This window comes from Aulonocara sp. 'chitande type north' Nkhata Bay, linkage group LG23 (assembly GCF_057382095.1).
Source record: "Aulonocara sp. 'chitande type north' Nkhata Bay isolate Kocher_YH1m ecotype deep benthic linkage group LG23, A_spYH_male_GT1.1, whole genome shotgun sequence".
NCBI classification, from domain to species: domain Eukaryota; kingdom Metazoa; phylum Chordata; class Actinopteri; order Cichliformes; family Cichlidae; genus Aulonocara; species Aulonocara sp. 'chitande type north' Nkhata Bay.
In genome coordinates, this window is record NC_141365.1 from 2,977,422 (window position 1) to 3,002,368 (window position 24,947).

The 24,947-nt window shown below is 43.9% G+C and overlaps 5 protein-coding genes across 5 annotated transcripts; all 5 read right to left on the minus strand.

Moving 5' to 3' along the window:
• Positions 1–6,526: 6,526 nt before the first annotated feature.
• On the minus strand, positions 6,527–11,111 carry loxl5a (lysyl oxidase-like 5a). Its single transcript, XM_086283139.1, has 6 exons — positions 10,103–11,111; positions 8,808–8,916; positions 8,090–8,227; positions 7,550–7,706; positions 7,331–7,426; positions 6,527–6,963 (listed from the first exon to the last, which is right to left on the minus strand). Exons 1-6 carry the CDS (start codon positions 11,109–11,111, stop codon positions 6,844–6,846), a joined length of 1,629 nt encoding a protein of 542 aa, XP_086139265.1. The 3' UTR covers positions 6,527–6,843.
• A 505-nt stretch (positions 11,112–11,616) lies between these two features.
• Positions 11,617–13,287, minus strand: LOC147300850 (E3 SUMO-protein ligase ZBED1-like). The gene is made up of 2 exons (XM_086282205.1): positions 12,215–13,287; positions 11,617–11,995 (listed from the first exon to the last, which is right to left on the minus strand). Exons 1-2 carry the CDS (start codon positions 13,285–13,287, stop codon positions 11,617–11,619), a joined length of 1,452 nt encoding a protein of 483 aa, XP_086138331.1.
• Positions 13,288–14,724: 1,437 nt separating this feature from the next.
• On the minus strand, positions 14,725–16,512 carry LOC147300851 (uncharacterized). Its single transcript, XM_086281792.1, has one exon. The coding sequence runs from the start codon at positions 16,510–16,512 to the stop codon at positions 14,725–14,727; it is 1,788 nt and encodes a 595-aa protein (XP_086137918.1).
• Positions 16,513–19,630: 3,118 nt separating this feature from the next.
• On the minus strand, positions 19,631–21,345 carry LOC147300852 (E3 SUMO-protein ligase ZBED1-like). The gene is made up of 2 exons (XM_086282213.1): positions 20,273–21,345; positions 19,631–20,009 (listed from the first exon to the last, which is right to left on the minus strand). The coding sequence occupies exons 1-2, from the start codon at positions 21,343–21,345 to the stop codon at positions 19,631–19,633; spliced, it is 1,452 nt and encodes a 483-aa protein (XP_086138339.1).
• A 1,651-nt stretch (positions 21,346–22,996) lies between these two features.
• LOC147300853 (uncharacterized) lies at positions 22,997–24,784 on the minus strand. The gene has a single exon (XM_086281794.1). It carries the CDS (start codon positions 24,782–24,784, stop codon positions 22,997–22,999), a length of 1,788 nt encoding a protein of 595 aa, XP_086137920.1.
• Between the last annotated feature and the right edge of the window lie 163 nt (positions 24,785–24,947).

Here is a 24,947-nt window from a genome sequence, read left to right on the forward strand (position 1 = left end):
ATAATAATAATAATAATAATAACTGTGTTAAATGTTGACTGAATAAAGTTACTTTAATGGAGACGCTGACCGTGTTGGCCACACGGTGTCGCTGTAGTTTAACCAATTTTACATAGTACTTTATGTTTAAGGGATACTAAGGGTATTATTATTATTATCATTATTATTATTATTATTTAAACACGAAGAAATAATTTAATTTTAGCATTTTATTTTACTTGTTGTTATTATACAAGTGATGTAACAAAATAGAGATAAATAACAGAGAGATAAGAGGTGTGAAAGAGTTTCTATATTTGTCCTTGTGGCAGTAGAGATAATTCAGTCTGTTAGGAAATGTGCTCTGCTGTCTGTCCCGTAAGTGTTGCAGGGGGTGGTCAAAATGACTGAAGAGTCTCCACCACACCTGCAAAAGAGCAGTTTGCAGCCCATCACAGAGTCGGCCTTCATCAGCTTATTGGTGCTTGTGTGTGTCTAAAGCTCAGATGAAGCTCCCCCGGCAGACCACAGCAAAGTATGCCGTGATCACCACAAACTGAGTGGCAGAAAATGATCACTGAATGATCTCAGCCTCCTCAGACAAGAGAGGCTGCTCATCCCCCATCGTGCAGCCGGTGTGCTGCTCTTCCATTTAAGCATGTTCTTATTTATATGCTAATTTGTAGGATTACGCCACTACAACCTTTTTAATTCGACACTCTGCTGCATTTATCTGCCAGTTTACAAATTCTTTGTACAAATTGATTGAAATCCTGGAAGGCAAAATAGTTAAGCCTGCAGTATGTCATCTATAATTTCTAAAAAGGGGTCATTAGTTGGTGCGATCATTGGTAAAATGTCTGACGCTCTGATGCTGGGTTATTTTATATAACGCCTTTAGATTACTTATACAGAACAATTAGTGTTTAAGCAACATGTTGCTGTTTCTGCTGCTGAGTTACTTTAAAGTATTTCATGTTCAGAAATATTAATATGTGGAGGCCAAATTAATCAGATGTGTCCAGAACTTTAATTAAATTGAATTTATATAGCAGCAAATTACAAGGCACTTTATACTGGAAGGTAAAGATCCTACAGAAAAGCCCAACAATCAGAACAAGGCTGACATCTGTATTTATTATTTTTAACCACCTGGCTGTAGCCCTGAATGTTTGGCCAAGGATGTCACATTCAGGTGTGAAGGGGTGAGGTCAAAGGGCACATTTTGTCTTTCCAAACACGTGCAGCAGTTTAAGAGGAGCATTAGCTGCTGGCTCATTGTTCTTATTCTTTCGCTGCACAGATACTGAACGTGATAACATCCTTCATTAAGATGAAAGCTGATAAAAGGACACGTTTCCTATAAAGCACGCTGCAGTTACTTCCCCAGTGTGTCCACATTTTCTCCACAATTAGCAATGTTTGTATTTCCTGTCTGGGATTTAAGAAAGAAAGAAAGTGTACTTTATTGATCCCCGTGGGGAAATTCCTCTCTGCATTTAACCCATTCACTCAGTGAAGCAGTGGGCAGCCATTGGAGGGTGTAGGGACGGTACCTTACTCAGGGGTACCTCAGGGTAGCTGTTCAGGGGAATCGAACCCCCGACCTTCCAATCATGGGGCCACCATTCTACCTACTGAGCTATCCCTGTAGTAATAACACACTCGCAGCCTACATATGTACCACAGCCCTTTTAAAACTGTCTATACTGCTGTAGTTATAACTTTTGTTATAGAGTTTCATGTATAGTATATTTAATATAGTATATTACACACTGTGGCAATGCTCACAAGCATATACAAAGCGGGATGAATGAAATACTTAGATCAGCCCGTCTGGCACCAACGACCACGCCACATTCAGAGTGACTTTTAAAAGAACCTTTTTCCTGATTTTGATGTTCAGTTTGAACTTCAGCAGGTCGTCTCGGCCACGCCTCTATGTCTAAATGCACTAACGTGCTGCCACGCGGTTGGCTGATTAGAAATTTGCATTAATGAGGAGTTGAGCAGGTGTACCTAACAAAGTGACCGCTGAGTATCCTCCAGTGCAAAAGTAAGAATAAGTACTTAAACACAGCTCTTGCTGTTACAGTTAGACCTAGAAACTGTTGCTGTCACGCTTCTGTACAGAACCGCAGCAGATGAAATGAGTCAGTTAAGATGCAAATGAAGAATCTCTGCTTTAATCCGAGGGGTTGAACAAAGATCCTGCATCAACACTTGACGAACAGCTGTCATTTTATTTATCCGCGGCTCAAATTGGACAAATTAACATAATAATAAACGAGCTGTTCATTTTCAAAACTTTGTCATAAATCCAGTAAGATTATTTGTTTTGTAATCCACACATATTAAATCCACACTACAATAATTAGGCGTGTGTAAACTGCATTTCTTTGGTATTGCTTTTGACTTACTCGAGATTTCTTTAGGCGCTGTTTGAGGCCCGCTCTGCCTCAGCAGGCTGTGATTCATGAGGCAACCCTCCGATTAAACTTTGCACTACTCTCGTGCTCTTGCATATAGCAAACATGTCGACAGCTGTCTTTTTCACACTGCAGTAACATTTTGTTTTACACGAGGCAGCAGCACAGTCTCACGTCTGCTCACGTCTCCGTGGATGTGTTTTATATGTCTCCGGAGCCAACATGCGTCCTCCCGGTGTAGCGTGAACAGATGTTAGGCACGGCAGGAGACACGCTAACGTCGTCTGACAGCCAAGTGTAAAACCCATAAAACAATATGAACATTCAGAACAGAAAGAAATGGAAGGCTTCAGCTGGGCGACCCCCCGCCCTCTCTCCCCTGCACCTCCTCATCCAGACCTCCTCCCGGCCCCAAAATTATACAATAACAGGATAAATAAAACAGCATGCATTTGCACAGGGCTGTCGAGTGTTTGCTTCAGGAGGGAAACCACACACAGGATCCTTCTCTTTCAAACAGGGGAAGCTGTTGAATCTACAGCGGTGTGTAAACGGCCCAGTTTAGAGCCCTCGTCCAGTCCAGGTAAACATTGTTTCCACTTTTGGGACATCAGACGCCGCCGGCGGGAGAGCCGTGAAAATGATTCAGTCATTTCCCCCCCGCTCGCACAAATAGCTTCGACTCTTTGCTTTAGACAAACAGTTCACTCACAGCAAACACAGAGCACGGATGGAGGAAGGGAACATTAAGTTGCCATCGAATAATTTCACTCGTGATGGAAGCTCGTATTCCAGACTTTACACACACACTCACACAGTGGGAGGAAAACAACACAGCAGCACGTCGGTGGTGTGTGTGTGTGTGTGTGTGTGTGTGTGTGTGTGTGACTCTACAGGCGTCAGGGTTAATTTGGTGCTTTTATTAGTTCTGAGCAGCTGCTGTTGAGCTGAGTCGCCCTGTGGCGTGAAAACTTTCCAATTTCTTCCTCTTAGTTAAAAACAAACAACCAGCACAGGAAAACTGCATCGTTTGTTTCTTACCTCTGGGTGATTGATCACTGTGGCTACAACTGCAATGTTTTGGTATTTATGTATTCATGGTGCTGATGTCTGCGATCGATCTGAAACAGAGTTATATGTGATGGTTTTACGCTGTTATGGACATCTGGACCCACAGTGGGCCGGGCATCGTGGTTTCTAACTGACAGGTGCTGAATATAGGAAGAGATCACACTGTGCACGTCGTGATGCGGCCACTGGTGTTTGGTGTTAACAGCAGATGTAGTGACTTGATCAGACCTTGTCAGATCTGCCGTATTTCTTCGTGGCTCTGATTTTCACTGGAAACATTCCTGGGATATTCTGGTCCATACTCGCATTGCACAGCTGATGCAGATTTGTTGGCTGCACAACCATGATGTGAATCTTCTGTTCCACCACATCCCAAAGGTCTCTTTTGGATTGAGATCCGTTGACTGTGGAGGCCATTTGTACCGTCATGTACAAGATAGTTGGAGATGATTTGTGACACAGTCGACAGACATGGTCAGCAACAATACTCAGGTAGCCTCATTCTGATGCTCAGTTCGAACTTCAGAAGGTTATCTGAATGATATCTACATGACTATATGCACTGTGATTAGCCGATTAGACATTTGCAATAAGATGGACTACACCAGGTATACCTAATGAATTGGCCAGTGAGCGTATGTTTGAGTCAGTCCCAAAACCAAAATGATCTCTTTTCAAAAGGTTTAGTTTAACAGATTAACAGGCATCTCTTATTGTCTCTAGTGATACGTATTAACATCATTTTCTGCAGTGTTAACATGCAGATGAATAGGTGTACCTAATGAAGTGGCTGGTCAGCGCTGTGATAATGTTCTCTCGGAGTGCATTAAAGAGAACACTTGACATCGTGGCGCACAAAGCTGTGATTAAGTGGAGTCTGTGACCTGTTAATGCGTCCTTTTAAAATGCGTTTCAGTGATCTGGACACAAGTGGAGCGCGTCATTGTCCACACCTGTTATTGTCACACACCTCCAAGCTGCCCGCTGTGGTACTTCGCACAAGCTTTTAGTGCTGTCCATTTGTGATCTGATTGCATTTTAAAAGGTGATGTGTTTTAGTGTCTTTGAGTGTTTTCTTACCCACAGTCTGTGGCAGGAAAAAATGAATTCAGAACAATTACCAAATACAGAGTAGAGTTAAATTGCACATAAATGTCTGAGTTTGTGTGCAGGGGATGATCAGTGTTGTGCTCACATAGGCGGTTATGCTGCCACTAAGTGACTGTAAAAATCTGACAATGCATCTTTAATACAAGTGTGGTGCTTTAGTGAAGTCACAAGACAAGCGTAACAATATGGGCGTGAAACTAACACACGTGCATATTTTTAGTCTGTGACTGCTTATCGACACTGTTCCAGTCTAAGTCTGTACCCAGGAATATTGACGTCCATCATGTGTCGCTGGGGTCTGGGCTCTTGGCTCGGACACTTGTTGACTGGGCGTCTCAGACAGTCTGGGCACGGCCTCACAGACACTCAGCCCACAGTAAGAAAGGCTCCGTCGCTGATGTCAGCAGTTTGCAGTCGGGTTTTCCTGCCCGTCAGTGGATCTGTGGAATTTCTCTCCTCCTTGTCATCTCCAGCCGGAGCGACCGGCAGCTCTGCCCACACCCTGCAGGCTTAGTGCACCGGCCCACCCTTAGCACACAGCAGCTGGGAGCGCTGGAGGAGGTGGCTCTGCCCTGACCCTCTTTCACACTCAGATGGTTCGCTGGCCAGAGACGGTGTAGGTTCAGCACAGAGTCCATGTTTGGATAAGAGGATGAGTGAAATGGGTTTCAGCACAGTGTGATGCGGTTATACAGGATGCGGTGCAGGCAGCATGCTTTCCATGTCATCTCTGGTAGTTTTTCCATCTCTTGCATCATTGTGTGTATTTGATTTCCTCTGTGTCCTTAAAACATAACAAATAGAGGTGACCTCATCAGGACCGACAGACTCTTACTATTATTGTGCGAGGAACTGGAGAAGTTGGTGACAGGCTGTGACTTGATGCTGCCACAGACAAACTCTGCAAATGATTCAGTGAATGTGATCCTAGAACAAACTCCCGCGACCCCGCTCTGCACCTGTTAGCATATGCATCTCATCAAAATCCTCTTTCATTTAGGCTTACTGCTGCTAAAAGCTTCCATTTTACTGCAAGAAGTTTTCTGCTGAGGTTCAAATTACTGCAGTGGGCATGTTTGGTTTGGAATGGTTCCCACGACAGTCCTGCTGTGCCTAATGACGAGTGCCAAAGAAAAAGCCCGTACAATACAGGACATACCTCCTGCTTGTTTTTCTGCCAATCTTCTGTGAGGCAAACAGGCCTCATTAAAAAAATAAATAAAAACACGGAGCAAAGAGGAAGAATTGTGTTTTGCGCTGGTTATGTCCTCCAGACAGCGTCCCAGTTGGTCCCGACTAAATTCGGTGACAAAGTGTAAACAGAGCGAGACACTCGCAGGCGTCTCACATGGAGCCACTGCCAGGTGACTAAATGTTTTCCCAATCACTCACCAGCAATAACACAACACAACAAGCACGCAAAAACACACTGGTGTCACAGCGCTCTCGTTCTCTCGCTGCTATTTTGATGACGTTAATGAGCAAAGTGGGATCGTTTCAGGTATTTCTCTGAGGTGTGTTATTCCTAAAGCATTTAGGAAATGTACCGCTCGACACTGAACCGCCTCTCAGCTCGTGTTAACTGGTGTTAATGGGCAGCCAGATGAGTTCAGGCTGAGAAATATTTGCTCCCAATTGTAATTAGACTAATTCAATAATTAGATGTCGGGGTTGCCTTTGTTTTCAGAAATCTAAATAAGTTTTACCATAAAGTAAAAAGCTTTTAAAAGTCGAGCCTTGTTTCAGTAGAATACATAAAACTATAAACTGCTGCTGGAGCAAAGCATTGCAAATAATCCACACGTGACAGCTTTTGAACTTTTTAAATAAGAGCAGCGGCACGCTGTATACTTCAGGGTATATTTGCTGGTCTCTGACAAAATCCTAATAGATGTGATGGAGGAAAACTGGAGCACCACTGCTTCCCCACAGTCAGCACCAAGTCAGTCTCACAGTAACAGCCAACAGCACAAAATCCACTTAAAATGAATATTCATATAAATAAGTAAAAGGTCAAATTGAGCCATCCTGGCTTTGGATACAATAAATCATATAAATACAGATTCATTTAGAAGCAAACAGATGATGGTATCAGCAGCTGCTCATTAGGAGCAGTAAGAAGAGATTAAGTACATGTTTGCCTGTGAGATGTTCAGTCTGCTGTCAGGTCAGCTCCTGTGAAGCAAAGAAAAAAATACTTTAAACATTTTTACCTCCAGAGTCACTCGTGAAAATCGAGAATACTTGACCCGACTTACACAACGATCCTGCAGTTTCTCGCCTGGACGTAGCTTCCCGTGTACCTGACGTCACACTGAGCCTCGTTGTTGGAGAAGTCAGACTCCTCGACCAGGTGAGAGGGGTTCACCGTTACCTGAAAATCAAATAAACAACAATCATTTAGAGATGAAATGTGAATAATAATATATCCATCCATCCATCCATCCATCTTCATCCGCTTATCCGAGGTCGGGTCGCGGGGGTAGCAGCCTAAGCAAAGAGGTCCAGACCTCCCTCTCCCCAGCCACCTCCTCCAGCTTGTCCGGGGGAATACCAAGGCGTTCCCAGGCCAGCCGAGAGATATAATCTCTCCAGCGTGTCCTGGGTCTGCCCCGGGGCCTCCTCCCGGTGGGACATGCCTGGAACACCTCGCCCAGGAGGCGCCCAGGGGGCATCCTTGCCAGATGCCCGAACCACCTGAATAATAATATAAATAATATAAATCCGTCCTGCAAACCCACCTTGAGTATGTAGTTCCCCGGCGGCACATCAGTGATGTCGATCCACTGGCAGTCGATGTTGGCGTGGTACGTGTCATAGCATCCAGGACTGAGACCCTAAGAAGACGCCAAACTTACACAACCTGCTTCTGCGATGCTTTAAAAGCGGAAATCTTTACGTTTTTACGAGAAAGACGTAACCAGTGAAAATCCTGCACAGATACAAAAGTGCAAACTGACTTGTGTGTGAGTAGTGCAGGCAAAGCGTCGCCGTACTCCTGCATCACACGACGTGTCCTCTAGACAGAAACTGGCTTTGTGTCCCTCAGCAACCTTCAGTCCAGTGGAGACATCCAGCAGGTCGTAGTTACTAAATGCTTCCATGCTGTGGTAATGCCTGAAGAGGAGAGAAATCTTCTCTGCTAATGTGTTCAGGAAACCGTCCTTTCTGCTGTATTTACAGTACGTAAAATTCTCTTAAATCTCATGTTTCCCTTTTTCAAAAAACAAAACGTGTAATTACTCCAATTAAAACAGATGAAGAGATTTGGTCTACTCTCAGCTGTTTCTGAACTGTTGGCTCTGTGGGATGTCAGAGTGGATGTTCCTAAAACGCTCACCTCAGGCATCTTTGGCTGAGAAACTACAGTTTCCTAAAATTAACTTCTCCCTCGGACATGTTTTAATGTTTTATCTGTTAGTTATAAATCCTGTGTCCACACATCACTCTGCAGGAACTGGGGTGTGACTTTGAGGACATATATGGTGTTTCTAACTCACTGGTGACAGCTGTGCCACTCCCACTCATGCCTGGGTCTCACCGGGAGGAAGTCTGCTGTTCCCTGGTTCTTCACTCGCTGTGGGAAGCGCAGCAGAACTCGATAGTCGAGGTCACTCACACTCGGGTGATATGCAGAGCTGAAGGAAAAGGAAACAGGAAATGAGCCAAGATACCTGGAGCACCTTCACTGTGTGCCGAGATGACACTCGGAGGGTTTTAAGCACTCAGTGCGCAGCCGGAATCGACTTGCACCACCTTTTTAAGTCTTTGTCCTCCACACATACATGCCTCACTGCACAGTTTACTCTATTTCCTGCTCACCGAGCGGCAGACGCAATGATTTACTGCAGAGGTGGTTTCTGGTCTTGCCTCAGCAGTTTTTGCATTCACCTCAGAAATCCTTTGCCTTTCGTTTCAGAGTTTATTTTATTTGGCAGAGCGGCTGCTCAGATCAGAGGAGAGAATCTCAGGCAGCAGCCAGGTTTGCGTCCAGTCATTCTGTCACTCAGCTGTAGCATCCAAATGGGATGTGGGCCAACACAGTGAGGCAGGCTCAAAGAAGTCCTATCTTTTATTATCTCGATGTAAATGTGTTTGTCCTGCCTGACGTCACACGTTTCTGCTGCACAGCAAAAATAACCTGTATTGTAAAATGTCAGTGAAGAACAACTTAAATTATTTTTGACAGACAGATTCATATAAAGCCCAATAAAGCACCTGGAAAGACAGTTCTCCTCAGCTGCACAGCGAAGTGCATACATCTGTGCTCTCTGAATGTACGAGGCTGCTTGGATGTAGTAAGGGTCAGGAACCAAGTCTGGAAGACCTGCAGAGGAAAAAAATCAGAAACTTAAACGATTAAAACAACCTAAAGGCAAAAACTGGGGCATCAACTTTCCACTAATGGGATTTCAAACTCATTTTACTCATCAAGAGTCACATAAATGTCCACATTTAATCCCTCAGATATCTGAATATAAGATAACAAAGGGCAATTTTAACAGAATATCTGAATTTTTCTACATGATAAATGTGTAAAATAAAAGAAAAAGTGCTCTTAGATCACTGACCAGACTGTCCTGTACTTATGAAACATAAAGCTTTGTTGATGGAGTCTGTCCTCTGTGTTTGACAGCTCTGTTCTACACTGTCTAATAAACTGCATCCTTATTGAAAAGTGCTGCATGTGTTGATTTGACTATGCAGACGTCACAAAACCTGTATCTATACAGATCAGCATAATAAGAATCTGCTTGGGAAGAATAATGAATGGACAACTTTAGATATACTGTCATAAGCTGCAGAAGTAATTTCTCCATCACTGCTGGCTAATCACTAATGACTCTCAAAGTCTATCAATCAAGCATTTAATTTTAACTTTGCTCAGAGGCTCTGGCACGGGAGACATTAGTTTTGTCATAACGGGGCATTAACTCCGGTTCTCATTAAAATGCATTAAAATCTGCATTAGATGGGATTTAAATGTGGGGCTCGGCACTCCTTTCGGCGCCAAACCAATTTGATTGATTGGGCGTGATAATGTCTCTAAAGCTTCAAGATGCGTGCCTCTCCATAACTACTTTTTAACCCTTGTATGGTGTTCGGGTCTGTGAGACCCGTGTTCAGTTTTTTTCAAAAGAAAAATTAAACAATTAATTATTTTTTCACGTGTAAATGTGTTGTGTCTTTCCACTCACTCCACTGGATTATAACTGATTTATTTATAACATTTTATATAAAAGAAAAACGAGAAGCACATTAATTCATAAATGTGATCTAACAAAGGTAAAGGGAAAAAATTAACCATGTTTGCTGTTCATATGTCTTGTAATTGGGATGAAGTAAACATCTGTTGAGTAATTTAACATAAAATTGTTTGATAGTGTTAATTTGGAAAGCCAAAACTCTAGCGGGTCCACCAGACCCATGAACACTGGCTGAGTAACAAAAATACGAACACCACACAAGGGTTAATACACGTTGGTGTCTTTGCCGCGGTGCTTCTGTCTCACCGTTGTGGAAGAACCTGGTCCCGTAGCCGGCTCCTGGTGGAGGGCGCGCACTCAGCCTGTTCCTGCGGTCTGGTGGGTAAACGTTATAGAAAACCGAGTTCCTGTGATGAATACTGTGCGGGTCTCGTGGGTCAGTCGCGTCTGTAGTGCGTGAGGCATCGGGTCCGCTACGTGGAAATTGTAATTCTACAGCGTTGCTGTACAGTGCTGTGGGAGAAACAATTAACTCTGGCGTGACTCTGGTCAGAGTGTGCGCTCTTTGCACACCGCGCGCACTGGGAGCGTCTCCCAGCGTGGTCTCCTGGGTTATATGACGTGCGTTCCCAGCGTCCTCTGCCGTGGTCACCCATATTGATGTGGCAGGTGATCGAACAGTTGAATGCGTGCTCTGGGACCTGGTTCTGCCGCTTCGGCTGTGGGTAAAATCCGGCGATCTTGCCTGTGACGCGCTGGCCCGTTGTACACCTGTATCATCTCCAAGTGCACTACGGCCTCCCCGTGGGACTCCGCTGCCGGAGAACTCTTGGACGGAGGTAAGAGCTGAAGAGCTGCTGGACTGTGACCGGAGGGACCCGGAGTATCCCACAGCCTCTGTGGTGGTTTGGCTGCGGGGTGGGGACTGACTGCGTGTGCCAGGTCGTCCCGAGGCGAGTATATACTGATCCGTATCAGCACCAAGGACCGACGCATCCACTTGACTGCGCTCGTTTTGTTGAAAATGGCCGTTGAGTTCGTTAAATTCCCAAGATCCGGTTCTGGTGGGTCTACTGGACGCAGCCGGAGGGTTCACTTGGTTGTTTGCTCTCAATAGAAGCTGAGCGCGTCTCCGTGTCTGTGCTGGTAAACGATACTGAGTCCCAGTGCTCAGTAAACTGTACACCTGACCGTTATTCTCCCACTGAATCCGGTGTGTCCACGGTCCAACACGTGCACGCAGATGGTGCTGACCGGTGCCCAAACACACCAGAACACCAAATAAGTAAAATAACACAAACACGAACTTCTCCATGGCTCGTCGGGATGGCAACTGCTCCAAAAGTGACACATGAAATAGGCTGACATTTGAGTTTGACACGGGAGGTGAGGGGGTGTTTTGAATATGCTTGACTCCGTCACGAGGTTGCGCACAGCATCACCGGCAAGGGGGCTTGGTTTGAGAGGTTTTTGGCATCTGTGATGTGATTTACAACCATCCACCCATGTACAGCAAGAAGCCGCACTCACAACCGTGGGCATCAGCAAGTTGGTGAAATTTAAACAAAACAAAACAGCATTCCATCTGAAACTCTCTTATTGTACCCAAAATACAAATTTTAGTGATTACATGTGGCTTCATTAATTATGTTCAAACGGATGAATACATAACGCAAGTAATAACTTTATGATCAGTCAGTGAATGAAGGAGCTCAAGAGTGCAAATATAGTTGCAATAAAGTGACAAATATGCCCTTTTATGTCAAACAAAGACCGAAATAAGTGGCATCAGTGTGAGGATGAGAATGAGCGATCCAACCTCACACTGCAGATATCAGGGCAAAGCACAGTGGGGGGGTTGCAGTCTTCTTGGCTGGACCTTCTTCTGCAGTGTGTGATCTTCTAGGAGAGTCTTCATGCAGCATGCCTGCCAGTGTGGTCCACACTGCTTCTCTGTCAGTCTTGGGCACACTGCGTAGGTCTTTAAAACGTGGGTCCAGTGCAGTTGCGATCTGGAGCCATGCATAGTTGGTATGTTCCTGGCGGGAAGCAAGGTCTTCCTTAAACTTCTCTTTAAACCTCACCACATATGCAGGGTCCTCATCAGTTACTTCCATGACACGGCGCAGGTGGCAGAAGGCTGGTAGAACTACAGAGCAGGAGACGTAGGCCTCTCCTCCCAGCAGTTCAGTCACATATCTGCAGTGGAATACACACACACACACACACACACACAGAGAGAGAGAGAGATAAGACAGCAAATTTAAAAAAGCTTTTTAATACTAGGTAATATTAATAAAATATTTGATTTCATTTATTTTTTAAATAAGACATTTTCATAATAACAAAACTGATTTAAGATGTATGTTTGATACATTTAATCTAAACCTACAATTATGGTCACAATGACAGGCTCACCTGCAGGGCTCTAGAAGTGTCTCCAGTCTCTGGAGTTTGTCCCACTCTGGAGGCGTCAGGAGGACAAGTTTATGCTTTTGTTTATCCAGAGTCGCGGTTACTGCAGTTTGGTTGCGGATCAAGCGCTTCACCATCTCCAGCGTGGAGTTCCAGCGCGTAGGCACGTCCTGGGCCAACGGCTCCTGCTTGCGCCCCAGTGACACCTGCTCTGCGTTCAGCTCTGCTGTGTTTGCTGGGCTGTGCTTAAAATGGCCAACAATTTTGCGGCATTTGGCCAGCGCAGTGACAAAGCCACTGTCTGCGAGACTCACTGTGATGCATCTCTGTAGAATGTGCGCGGTACACGGCATGTGATTGAATGGCATGATGCGAGCCGCGGCGATCATATTGCGCGCACTGTCCGTGCCTACTGTTGTCACCTTCTCCTCAATTCTCCACCTGCGAGCAACAGTCTGGAACTGCTCTGCACAAGCCTCCGCAAAGTGCCGCTCTTCCGTTTTCATTATAGTCAGCGCAAAGGATGTCAGACCCCAGGCTTCAGTGATTAAATGCGCAGTAACTCCCAGGTAATTGTCATTACTCAATGATGTCCAGTGGTCTCCTGTCAGAGCCACGCATTCTGTGTGAACTAAAGCCTCTTCTTTTTTCTTTTTCTCCGTTTCATACAGTTCGTGGATTCGAATTGTTATTGTGCTTCTCGCTGGGGGCTTGTAGGACGCGTCCTGAGATGCAACCTTTAAAACATCCGCAAAGCCCTTGTCCTCCACAATGCTTAGCGGTCTGCAGTCCTTTGCTATCCATTTGGCTATATTGTCGGTCAGTTTGTCCAAAGAAGACTTACCGAGTGGCCTGCGTTCACTAAGAGTGGTCTGACGCAGGCCGGGTGAAGCTGCTGCCCCGACAAACGCGTGTTTGGCATTAAGGTGGTATTTTAAGGTCGAATTTGAACGGTGAAATTGAAACTCTTTACTACAGTGAGTGCAAATTACAACGCGTTTGTTTATTGTCCCATCTATGTTCTTCTTGTATTTAAATTCCCCATCCAGAAGGCCATCCGCTTCCTGCTTCTCCATTTTCAGTGGCGCGGTAAACAAATCAAGTGGAATTATGGGAGCGACTTATCTGCGTGTTGCGCTAAATAGTTAAATATTCTAACGTAATTAATTCCAAAATTTAATTATCGCAATTAACGCGTTAATTTCGACAGCTATAAATATAATATAATATAATATAATATAATATAATATAATATAATATAATATAATATATCATGTTGCTATTTAATGTTTTTTGTTCGTGTTGCAGCTGCTCTGTGAGCCAAGCTTTCGTTGTCTAAATTCAATGGCAATATATCTCTGCACCACACGATGGCGATAGATTCTCACAGACAGTCTGTGCTCTGCTTCCGCCACCAGTCATCTTTAAATCTTTTTTTTAATTCAATGAAACCTTTATTTAACTGTCCATCTCGCGGCATTACTTAAAAAAAATCATATTTAAATACAAAGAAGATTAAATACATGAACGACAGTAAATTGATAAAATAAGAGCAAATAAATATATTTACAAATGATAGCAACATCAATGGAATAAAAGCATGAACAGCAGCAGAAGGAGAAAGAGGCCTGTATCTACATTATTACTCTGGCAGCTCTCAGTCTCCATACAGACAGGACACGTTGCAGCGTAATTGCAGACAGGTGCGTGGGCCTGAGCTCCGCCCAGGCAGAATGACGAGTGGAAGAAAGCAGCAACACAATAAACATATGTAGCCTTGCGGAGCCGGCCGGGCAGACACCGAGACAGAGTGCAACGATTTTATACGTGACAACACACACAAAAAAACACACACAACAAAAATCAGAATGTGTTTGTGATTTGGATTTTTATTTAAAGGTGAAACCTTTTTTCTTTTCTTGTTTTGCCAGATTAGACATTTTGATTCATTTCATTTAGTTTTTTTGTTTTACTTTGATGCTATAATAGATGTTTTTAAAATGTAGTCATATTTAATACTATATTGCATCATGGCAAAACAACAGTCTCCTCAAGCTGCTTTATACTGTAAGGTAAAAACACTACAGTAAAAGCCAGAAAACCCCAACAATCCAATGATCCCCTTTGAGCAAGCACTGGGCGACAGTGGGGAGGAAAAACTCCCTTTAGGAAGAAACCTCCGGCAGAACCAGGCTCAAGAAGGGGCGGCCATCTGCTGCGACCGGTTGGGGGTGGGTGGGCAATCTCAGTCCACGAGGGCCGGTGTCCCTGCAGGTTTTAGATGTGTCCTCGAACCAACACAGCTGATTTAAACGGCTAAATTAGCTCCTCAACATGTCCTGAAGTTCTCCAGAGGCCTGGTAACGAACTAATCATGTGATTCAGGTGTGTTGAGCCAAGGTGAGATCTAAAACCTGCAGGGACACCGGCCCTCGTGGACTGAGAATGCCCACCCATGATATAGGGAGACAAGATGAAGTATACTTCTAATGGCCTATTTTAGCAGTTAATTTTTAACAATCAACTGGTGGTAATCCATCATCAGAATTGAGGAAAGGTGGTGTTGATGGAGACTCTACAGGAGGATTCACTGGGGAAGCCATACCTGCACTTCTGCCAGGGTGTCTTGGACGTACCTGAATAAATGTAGTTTTCCCTGGAAGTGGACGAGGATTAATCTGAGACGGAGTCTCCTCAGAACATCTCCCCATCATGCTTCTATGGTCCAACGATGCCAGCTTTTGTCCTTTCTGTTTTTCTAATTTAAGCTGGAGTTGAGCGTCTTTCACTCTAGATTTTAGATGACCTATCTCTTTTTCTTCATTGGCAGCCTTTTGGATAATCTGGTTCACTGGTCCAATGAGCTCCTCTCTTTGTCGGAATAAAGCGTACTCGGAAGACTTTACCATGTCATTGTACTGCTTTTTAAATGATTCCAGCTCCCGTGTTTTAGCTAGTAAAGCTGCATCTAGATCCTTGCATCTGATACGTAGACAGTTCAGCTGTTTTTCAAGAAACTCCGTTGTTCCAACAAAGGGGGTGCCTTCCACTCCGTCTACGTATTTCTTTTTCAAGTAGTGGAACATATCCCTAAATTCCACCTTTTCTTTTCCTCTCAAGTGACCTTCATGTGGAAATGCCTTTTCAAAGGACAAAACGCACTGGCACAATTCCTCTTGGAAGTAGCGCTCTTTCTTCTCCAGCCAATTCACTTTGGATATAAATCTTTCCCGTTGCTTTTTTGTGGAGCGCAGTTTCTCTTCCAGCGCCACCTTTTCAGCCAGTGCCTGATTGTGTGCCGCTTTTACTTTGTGCCGGTCCACTGCTGTCTTTCTGTGGTTTTCCTGCTCTGTGCTTAGGGCCTTTTTGACGTCTTCAATTTTCTTTTTCAAAGAATCAACTTCGTCTTCAAGCATAGCCTTCATTTTCTTTTCCAAGGCCAGAGCTCTAATATTACTCTGGCATTTCTGCTTGATCGCCATATTCTGGGCCTTTTGGTCGTCTATCACTTTGCCCATTTGACCTTTCTCCTCTGTTAATTCTTTCATGTTTTTAACCATAAATTCATTTTCGTCTTGTAACTGTGTATTATGCCACAAAACACCGTCAATCCAACACTGCGAGGATTGACGTTCTTCCTCGCGTTCCTTAACCGCATTGACGGTCACACCTCTACTATTTTTTACTGCCGTCTGCAGCTTTTCTATTTTGGAGTCATACATGTTGATCACCTCTTCTAACTTCCTGTCTGCAGCATTTGCTTTGTTTTCCAGTTTTTTAGTATTTTCCTGGTAAAACTGCTGCATCTTATTTTTTTCCTCTTTGTGGCGTTTCAATAATAATTCAACAACTTGGCTGTTGTGAAATTGCTGACGTGCCACCTTTTCTTTCTCTGTTTCCAGCAGTCCTTGCAGGACTTGGACTTCGTCCTCGTGTTTTTCTTTAAGCTCAGCCAGAGTTTTCTCCGTCTCTGCGCGGAACTTTACCAGAGCTTCGTGGTCATCTTTTATCGAGTCCAACCTGTCTGCGATGTTTGTCCTGTCATCCAAGACCGAACCCAGCAGCTTATTATTCTGCAAAAGTTCATTGTTTTCTTTTGTTAGATCCTCGATCCGTTTCTTATTGACTGTATGCAGGTTTTTGAAGTAGTCAAGCTCAGTTTTGAGCTTTTCAACCTCGTCGATCATTGGCTGCAGTCTTTGCTCGAACTGTCTGGCATATGTTTCTTTTTCTTTTTCACTTTTTTTAACCATTGTTTTCGAGAAATTAACATTTCTGTCTTTGTTAGCTTTCGAACTCATTTCTGCTTTTTTATGTGCTGTATCACTCCAACAAAACGATAGCTTAATGAATTCCCTTTGACAGCTGTCCTCTATTTATAGACTTGAACATCAAAGGATGAAAGGACTGTCACTATGACATCACCACGTTCTGTGACGTAACAGGGCTTTGGAGCGTGATGTCACGGGGGTGGGCGTGGAAAGGATTTTGGGGGTCTAAACAAAGCGTGTCTTTTTTTTAAAACTTTATTTAACAAACAATGAGTATACAACATACGAACAGATGAAGTATACAACAGAACATGAACACAAAAAGCCAAGGGTGAAAGAAAAAGGTAACAATTATAAGAATACACGCAAAAATTCACATACATATATTGTTGTGAGAGCCTTTTTGTTGGTGCAGTCTGATATTGATTGTATGTGCATGTGCACATCCTTAAAATAATGACAGAAATATGGTGTTTTGTTAGTAAACTTACATTTATGGATAAAAAATTTAGCTAAAAGTATTAAGAAATTTATCATAAAAAACATTTCTCATACTTCTTGGGGAACTTAAAGAAACAGAATAAAACATTTTCCCATCGTAAAGAAAACTCCCTTAAAATATGGACAATAACAAAGCTGCTAAATTCCTTCCAGAATCTCTGTGTAAAAGAACAGTACCAAAAAAGATGTGTCACCGTTTCTGGATGATCCCCACAGAAAGTACAATTAGTATTTATGTCCCTTTTAAATTTGACCATGTAGTGACTGGCTGGATAACATGTATGTCGAATTTTAAAAGAGACTTCTTTCACCTTATTTACAATCAAATATTTATGGGGGACCATCCAGACTGTCTTCCGCTTGATATCTGGAACACTGATTGGAAAATTATATAGTGCAATAAAGTCGTTGTAAGTAAGTAGTTGTCCCTCTTTACTAACCAGCTGAGCCACCAATAGGATCCCATTTTGGAGCCAAGTTTCCAGGAAAAGTGATTTATTTTTCTATAAAATATCTCTGTTGTTCCAGATAAGGTATTTGTGAGGTGAGAAGTTGTGTTTATAAATGAGGGTCCACGCTAAGAGGACCTGCTTATGGAAGGATGAAAGCTTTACAGGGACTTTCTCAACATTGTAATTACAATTTCAAATAAAAGTAAAGCCACCAAAACGAGAGAAAATGTGGTATGGTATAAAGTTCCAGATAGAGGTAGGGTTTTAAGAAAATGTTTGGCCCAATTAATTTTGAAAGTGTTATTTAAAGTAGAAAAGTCTAAGACGTTAAGCCCACCTGATTCGTACTTATTCATCACAACAGTTTTTCTAATATAGTGCGTACGGTTTTTCCATATAAAATTAAAGAGCATACGGTCAATATCTTTACTACTTTTCTTATCCAGATGTAAGGAGAGAGCAGCATATGTTCATCGGGATATCCCTTCAGCTTTAGTAATTAACACTCTACCTTTCAAAGACAAGTCCCTTGTTCCAAGATGGCGCCGCCGCGTATGGATGCCCCGGTGCTTCAGTGCGTTACTTCTGTTTTGTTTTTGTGCATAACTTCTGTGTCTGGGCACTCCTCTGGATATTCTTACACTAGAGAAGAGCTTCTTAACTACAGGACTACAACACCTGTGGATTTACTTCCAATATTTGTCGCATCTGCGGCAGATTTACTGCAGACTCTGATCAGGAAAGTGAGACGCCGAAAGCGAGGAAAGCGAGCCGGCGCACTCGTGCGTCTGAGGAGACGCGGACTGCGAACTGCTCTTCCTGGGATCTTCCTTTCCAACGTACGCTCACTCAGGAATGAGATGGACGAGCTGGCCCTGATGAGAAGCATGAACAGAGACGTTGCCTCCTCCTGTGTCTTGTGTTTTACGGAGTCGTGGCTCTGTGAGGACATCCCGGACAGCGCGCTCAAGCTGGAGGGCTTTCATCTGCTGCGCGCGGACCGGCAGGCCTCTCTCTCTGGTAAGACCACAGGTGGACGTGTCTGCTTCTACATTAATAGTGGCTGGTGCACAGATGTAACAGTGATTGCTCAGCACTGCTCTTCCTCTCTGGAATACCTTTTTATTCACTGCAAACCGTTTTATTCTCCGCGGGAGTTTGCTTCATTCATCTTGGCCGCTGTTTACATCCCGCCAGATGCGGATGCGCAGGCAGCTCAGTGCGCACTCGCGGAGCAGATACTGCACATGGAGCGGACATTCCCGGACTCTCTCATCATTGCTCTTGGGGACTTTTACAACACCCCCCTCCTCACCCCACACAAAAGAGGATTTCACACCACCTCCTCCCACCACAACCCTTCATATTCATGAAGCAGATGCGAGGAAGCAGTTTAAGAGTCTGAATGCTCGGAAAGCTCCCGGCCCAGACGGTGTGTCTCGTCTACTGGACGCAGCCGGAGGGTTCACTTGGTTGTTTGCTCTCAATAGAAGCTGAGCGCGTCTCCGTGTCTGTGCTGGTAAACGATACTGAGTCCCAGTGCTCAGTAAACTGTACACCTGACCGTTATTCTCCCACTGAATCCGGTGTGTCCACGGTCCAACACGTGCTCAACACGATGGTGCTGACCGGTGCCCAAACACACCAGAACACCAAATAAGTAAAATAACACAAACACGAACTTCTCCATGGCTCGTCGGGATGGCAACTGCTCCAAAAGTGACACATGAAATAGGCTGACATTTGAGTTTGACACGGGAGGTGAGGGGGTGTTTTGAATATGCTTGACTCCGTCACGAGGTTGCGCACAGCATCACCGGCAAGGGGGCTTGGTTTGAGAGGTTTTTGGCATCTGTGATGTGATTTACAACCATCCACCCATGTACAGCAAGAAGCCGCACTCACAACCGTGGGCATCAGCAAGTTGGTGAAATTTAAACAAAACAAAACAGCATTCCATCTGAAACTCTCTTATTGTACCCAAAATACAAATTTTAGTGATTACATGTGGCTTCATTAATTATGTTCAAACGGATGAATACATAACGCAAGTAATAACTTTATGATCAGTCAGTGAATGAAGGAGCTCAAGAGTGCAAATATAGTTGCAATAAAGTGACAAATATGCCCTTTTATGTCAAACAAAGACCGAAATAAGTGGCATCAGTGTGAGGATGAGAATGAGCGATCCAACCTCACACTGCAGATATCAGGGCAAAGCACAGTGGGGGGGTTGCAGTCTTCTTGGCTGGACCTTCTTCTGCAGTGTGTGATCTTCTAGGAGAGTCTTCATGCAGCATGCCTGCCAGTGTGGTCCACACTGCTTCTCTGTCAGTCTTGGGCACACTGCGTAGGTCTTTAAAACGTGGGTCCAGTGCAGTTGCGATCTGGAGCCATGCATAGTTGGTATGTTCCTGGCGGGAAGCAAGGTCTTCCTTAAACTTCTCTTTAAACCTCACCACATATGCAGGGTCCTCATCAGTTACTTCCATGACACGGCGCAGGTGGCAGAAGGCTGGTAGAACTACAGAGCAGGAGACGTAGGCCTCTCCTCCCAGCAGTTCAGTCACATATCTGCAGTGGAATACACACACACACACACACACACACACACACACACACACACACACACACACACACACACACACACACACACACACAGAGAGAGATAAGACAGCAAATTAAAAAAAGCTTTTTAATACTAGGTAATATTAATAAAATATTTGATTTCATTTATTTTTTAAATAAGACATTTTCATAATAACAAAACTGATTTAAGATGTATGTTTGATACATTTAATCTAAACCTACAATTATGGTCACAATGACAGGCTCACCTGCAGGGCTCTAGAAGTGTCTCCAGTCTCTGGAGTTTGTCCCACTCTGGAGGCGTCAGGAGGACAAGTTTATGCTTTTGTTTATCCAGAGTCGCGGTTACTGCAGTTTGGTTGCGGATCAAGCGCTTCACCATCTCCAGCGTGGAGTTCCAGCGCGTAGGCACGTCCTGGGCCAACGGCTCCTGCTTGCGCCCCAGTGACACCTGCTCTGCGTTCAGCTCTGCTGTGTTTGCTGGGCTGTGCTTAAAATGGCCAACAATTTTGCGGCATTTGGCCAGCGCAGTGACAAAGCCACTGTCTGCGAGACTCACTGTGATGCATCTCTGTAGAATGTGCGCGGTACACGGCATGTGATTGAATGGCATGATGCGAGCCGCGGCGATCATATTGCGCGCACTGTCCGTGCCTACTGTTGTCACCTTCTCCTCAATTCTCCACCTGCGAGCAACAGTCTGGAACTGCTCTGCACAAGCCTCCGCAAAGTGCCGCTCTTCCGTTTTCATTATAGTCAGCGCAAAGGATGTCAGACCCCAGGCTTCAGTGATTAAATGCGCAGTAACTCCCAGGTAATTGTCATTACTCAATGATGTCCAGTGGTCTCCTGTCAGAGCCACGCATTCTGTGTGAACTAAAGCCTCTTCTTTTTTCTTTTTCTCCGTTTCATACAGTTCGTGGATTCGAATTGTTATTGTGCTTCTCGCTGGGGGCTTGTAGGACGCGTCCTGAGATGCAACCTTTAAAACATCCGCAAAGCCCTTGTCCTCCACAATGCTTAGCGGTCTGCAGTCCTTTGCTATCCATTTGGCTATATTGTCGGTCAGTTTGTCCAAAGAAGACTTACCGAGTGGCCTGCGTTCACTAAGAGTGGTCTGACGCAGGCCGGGTGAAGCTGCTGCCCCGACAAACGCGTGTTTGGCATTAAGGTGGTATTTTAAGGTCGAATTTGAACGGTGAAATTGAAACTCTTTACTACAGTGAGTGCAAATTACAACGCGTTTGTTTATTGTCCCATCTATGTTCTTCTTGTATTTAAATTCCCCATCCAGAAGGCCATCCGCTTCCTGCTTCTCCATTTTCAGTGGCGCGGTAAACAAATCAAGTGGAATTATGGGAGCGACTTATCTGCGTGTTGCGCTAAATAGTTAAATATTCTAACGTAATTAATTCCAAAATTTAATTATCGCAATTAACGCGTTAATTTCGACAGCTATAAATATAATATAATATAATATAATATAATATAATATATCATGTTGCTATTTAATGTTTTTTGTTCGTGTTGCAGCTGCTCTGTGAGCCAAGCTTTCGTTGTCTAAATTCAATGGCAATATATCTCTGCACCACACGATGGCGATAGATTCTCACAGACAGTCTGTGCTCTGCTTCCGCCACCAGTCATCTTTAAATCTTTTTTTTAATTCAATGAAACCTTTATTTAACTGTCCATCTCGCGGCATTACTTAAAAAAAATCATATTTAAATACAAAGAAGATTAAATACATGAACGACAGTAAATTGATAAAATAAGAGCAAATAAATATATTTACAAATGATAGCAACATCAATGGAATAAAAGCATGAACAGCAGCAGAAGGAGAAAGAGGCCTGTATCTACATTATTACTCTGGCAGCTCTCAGTCTCCATACAGACAGGACACGTTGCAGCGTAATTGCAGACAGGTGCGTGGGCCTGAGCTCCGCCCAGGCAGAATGACGAGTGGAAGAAAGCAGCAACACAATAAACATATGTAGCCTTGCGGAGCCGGCCGGGCAGACACCGAGACAGAGTGCAAAGATTTTATACGTGACAACACACACAAAAAAACACACACAACAAAAATCAGAATGTGTTTGTGATTTGGATTTTTATTTAAAGGTGAAACCTTTTTTCTTTTCTTGTTTTGCCAGATTAGACATTTTGATTCATTTCATTTAGTTTTTTTGTTTTACTTTGATGCTATAATAGATGTTTTTAAAATGTAGTCATATTTAATACTATATTGCAGGGGTGCCCAATCCCGGTCCTCGAGAGCTACCGTCCTGCAGCTTTTAGATGCATCCCTACTCCAACACAGCTGAATCAAATGGTTTGATTACCTCTTCAGCATGCCATCGTGTTTGGCAAAGGCCTGATAACAAGCCATTCATTTGATTCAGCTGTGTTGGAGTAGGGATGCATCTAAAAGCTGCAGGATAGTAGCTCTCGAGGACTGGGATTGGGCAGCCCTGCTATATTGCATCATGGCAAAACAACAGTCTCCTCAAGCTGCTTTATACTGTAAGGTAAAAACACTACAGTAAAAGCCAGAAAACCCCAACAATCCAATGATCCCCTTTGAGCAAGCACTGGGCGACAGTGGGGAGGAAAAACTCCCTTTAGGAAGAAACCTCCGGCAGAACCAGGCTCAAGAAGGGGCGGCCATCTGCTGCGACCGGTTGGGGGTGGGTGGGCAATCTCAGTCCACGAGGGCCGGTGTCCCTGCAGGTTTTAGATGTGTCCTCGAACCAACACAGCTGATTTAAACGGCTAAATTAGCTCCTCAACATGTCCTGAAGTTCTCCAGAGGCCTGGTAACGAACTAATCATGTGATTCAGGTGTGTTGAGCCAAGGTGAGATCTAAAACCTGCAGGGACACCGGCCCTCGTGGACTGAGAATGCCCACCCATGATATAGGGAGACAAGATGAAGTATACTTCTAATGGCCTATTTTAGCAGTTAATTTTTAACAATCAACTGGTGGTAATCCATCATCAGAATTGAGGAAAGGTGGTGTTGATGGAGACTCTACAGGAGGATTCACTGGGGAAGCCATACCTGCACTTCTGCCAGGGTGTCTTGGACGTACCTGAATAAATGTAGTTTTCCCTGGAAGTGGACGAGGATTAATCTGAGACGGAGTCTCCTCAGAACATCTCCCCATCATGCTTCTATGGTCCAACGATGCCAGCTTTTGTCCTTTCTGTTTTTCTAATTTAAGCTGGAGTTGAGCGTCTTTCACTCTAGATTTTAGATGACCTATCTCTTTTTCTTCATTGGCAGCCTTTTGGATAATCTGGTTCACTGGTCCAATGAGCTCCTCTCTTTGTCGGAATAAAGCGTACTCGGAAGACTTTACCATGTCATTGTACTGCTTTTTAAATGATTCCAGCTCCCGTGTTTTAGCTAGTAAAGCTGCATCTAGATCCTTGCATCTGATACGTAGACAGTTCAGCTGTTTTTCAAGAAACTCCGTTGTTCCAACAAAGGGGGTGCCTTCCACTCCGTCTACGTATTTCTTTTTCAAGTAGTGGAACATATCCCTAAATTCCACCTTTTCTTTTCCTCTCAAGTGACCTTCATGTGGAAATGCCTTTTCAAAGGACAAAACGCACTGGCACAATTCCTCTTGGAAGTAGCGCTCTTTCTTCTCCAGCCAATTCACTTTGGATATAAATCTTTCCCGTTGCTTTTTTGTGGAGCGCAGTTTCTCTTCCAGCGCCACCTTTTCAGCCAGTGCCTGATTGTGTGCCGCTTTTACTTTGTGCCGGTCCACTGCTGTCTTTCTGTGGTTTTCCTGCTCTGTGCTTAGGGCCTTTTTGACGTCTTCAATTTTCTTTTTCAAAGAATCAACTTCGTCTTCAAGCATAGCCTTCATTTTCTTTTCCAAGGCCAGAGCTCTAATATTACTCTGGCATTTCTGCTTGATCGCCATATTCTGGGCCTTTTGGTCGTCTATCACTTTGCCCATTTGACCTTTCTCCTCTGTTAATTCTTTCATGTTTTTAACCATAAATTCATTTTCGTCTTGTAACTGTGTATTATGCCACAAAACACCGTCAATCCAACACTGCGAGGATTGACGTTCTTCCTCGCGTTCCTTAACCGCATTGACGGTCACACCTCTACTATTTTTTACTGCCGTCTGCAGCTTTTCTATTTTGGAGTCATACATGTTGATCACCTCTTCTAACTTCCTGTCTGCAGCATTTGCTTTGTTTTCCAGTTTTTTAGTATTTTCCTGGTAAAACTGCTGCATCTTATTTTTTTCCTCTTTGTGGCGTTTCAATAATAATTCAACAACTTGGCTGTTGTGAAATTGCTGACGTGCCACCTTTTCTTTCTCTGTTTCCAGCAGTCCTTGCAGGACTTGGACTTCGTCCTCGTGTTTTTCTTTAAGCTCAGCCAGAGTTTTCTCCGTCTCTGCGCGGAACTTTACCAGAGCTTCGTGGTCATCTTTTATCGAGTCCAACCTGTCTGCGATGTTTGTCCTGTCATCCAAGACCGAACCCAGCAGCTTATTATTCTGCAAAAGTTCATTGTTTTCTTTTGTTAGATCCTCGATCCGTTTCTTATTGACTGTATGCAGGTTTTTGAAGTAGTCAAGCTCAGTTTTGAGCTTTTCAACCTCGTCGATCATTGGCTGCAGTCTTTGCTCGAACTGTCTGGCATATGTTTCTTTTTCTTTTTCACTTTTTTTAACCATTGTTTTCGAGAAATTAACATTTCTGTCTTTGTTAGCTTTCGAACTCATTTCTGCTTTTTTATGTGCTGTATCACTCCAACAAAACGATAGCTTAATGAATTCCCTTTGACAGCTGTCCTCTATTTATAGACTTGAACATCAAAGGATGAAAGGACTGTCACTATGACATCACCACGTTCTGTGACGTAACAGGGCTTTGGAGCGTGATGTC

Excerpts from the sequence above, each read along its gene's own strand:
- loxl5a (XM_086283139.1), bottom strand. The coding sequence starts at position 11,111 with ATGGAGAAGTTCGTGTTTGTGTTATTTTACTTATTTGGTGTTCTGGTG. Across the intron at positions 7,707-8,089 it reads GAGTGGCACAGCTGTCACCA|GCATTACCACAGCATGGAAG; the intron begins GTGAGTTAGAAA and ends TCTCCTCTTCAG. Across the intron at positions 7,427-7,549 it reads CCTGCACTACTCACACACAA|GGTCTCAGTCCTGGATGCTA; the intron begins GTCAGTTTGCAC and ends GCGTCTTCTTAG.
- LOC147300850 (XM_086282205.1), bottom strand. The coding sequence starts at position 13,287 with ATGGAGAAGCAGGAAGCGGATGGCCTTCTGGATGGGGAATTTAAATAC. Across the intron at positions 11,996-12,214 it reads ACACTTCTAGAGCCCTGCAG|ATATGTGACTGAACTGCTGG; the intron begins GTGAGCCTGTCA and ends ATTCCACTGCAG.
- LOC147300851 (XM_086281792.1), bottom strand. The coding sequence starts at position 16,512 with ATGAGTTCGAAAGCTAACAAAGACAGAAATGTTAATTTCTCGAAAACA.
- LOC147300852 (XM_086282213.1), bottom strand. The coding sequence starts at position 21,345 with ATGGAGAAGCAGGAAGCGGATGGCCTTCTGGATGGGGAATTTAAATAC. Across the intron at positions 20,010-20,272 it reads ACACTTCTAGAGCCCTGCAG|ATATGTGACTGAACTGCTGG; the intron begins GTGAGCCTGTCA and ends ATTCCACTGCAG.
- LOC147300853 (XM_086281794.1), bottom strand. The coding sequence starts at position 24,784 with ATGAGTTCGAAAGCTAACAAAGACAGAAATGTTAATTTCTCGAAAACA.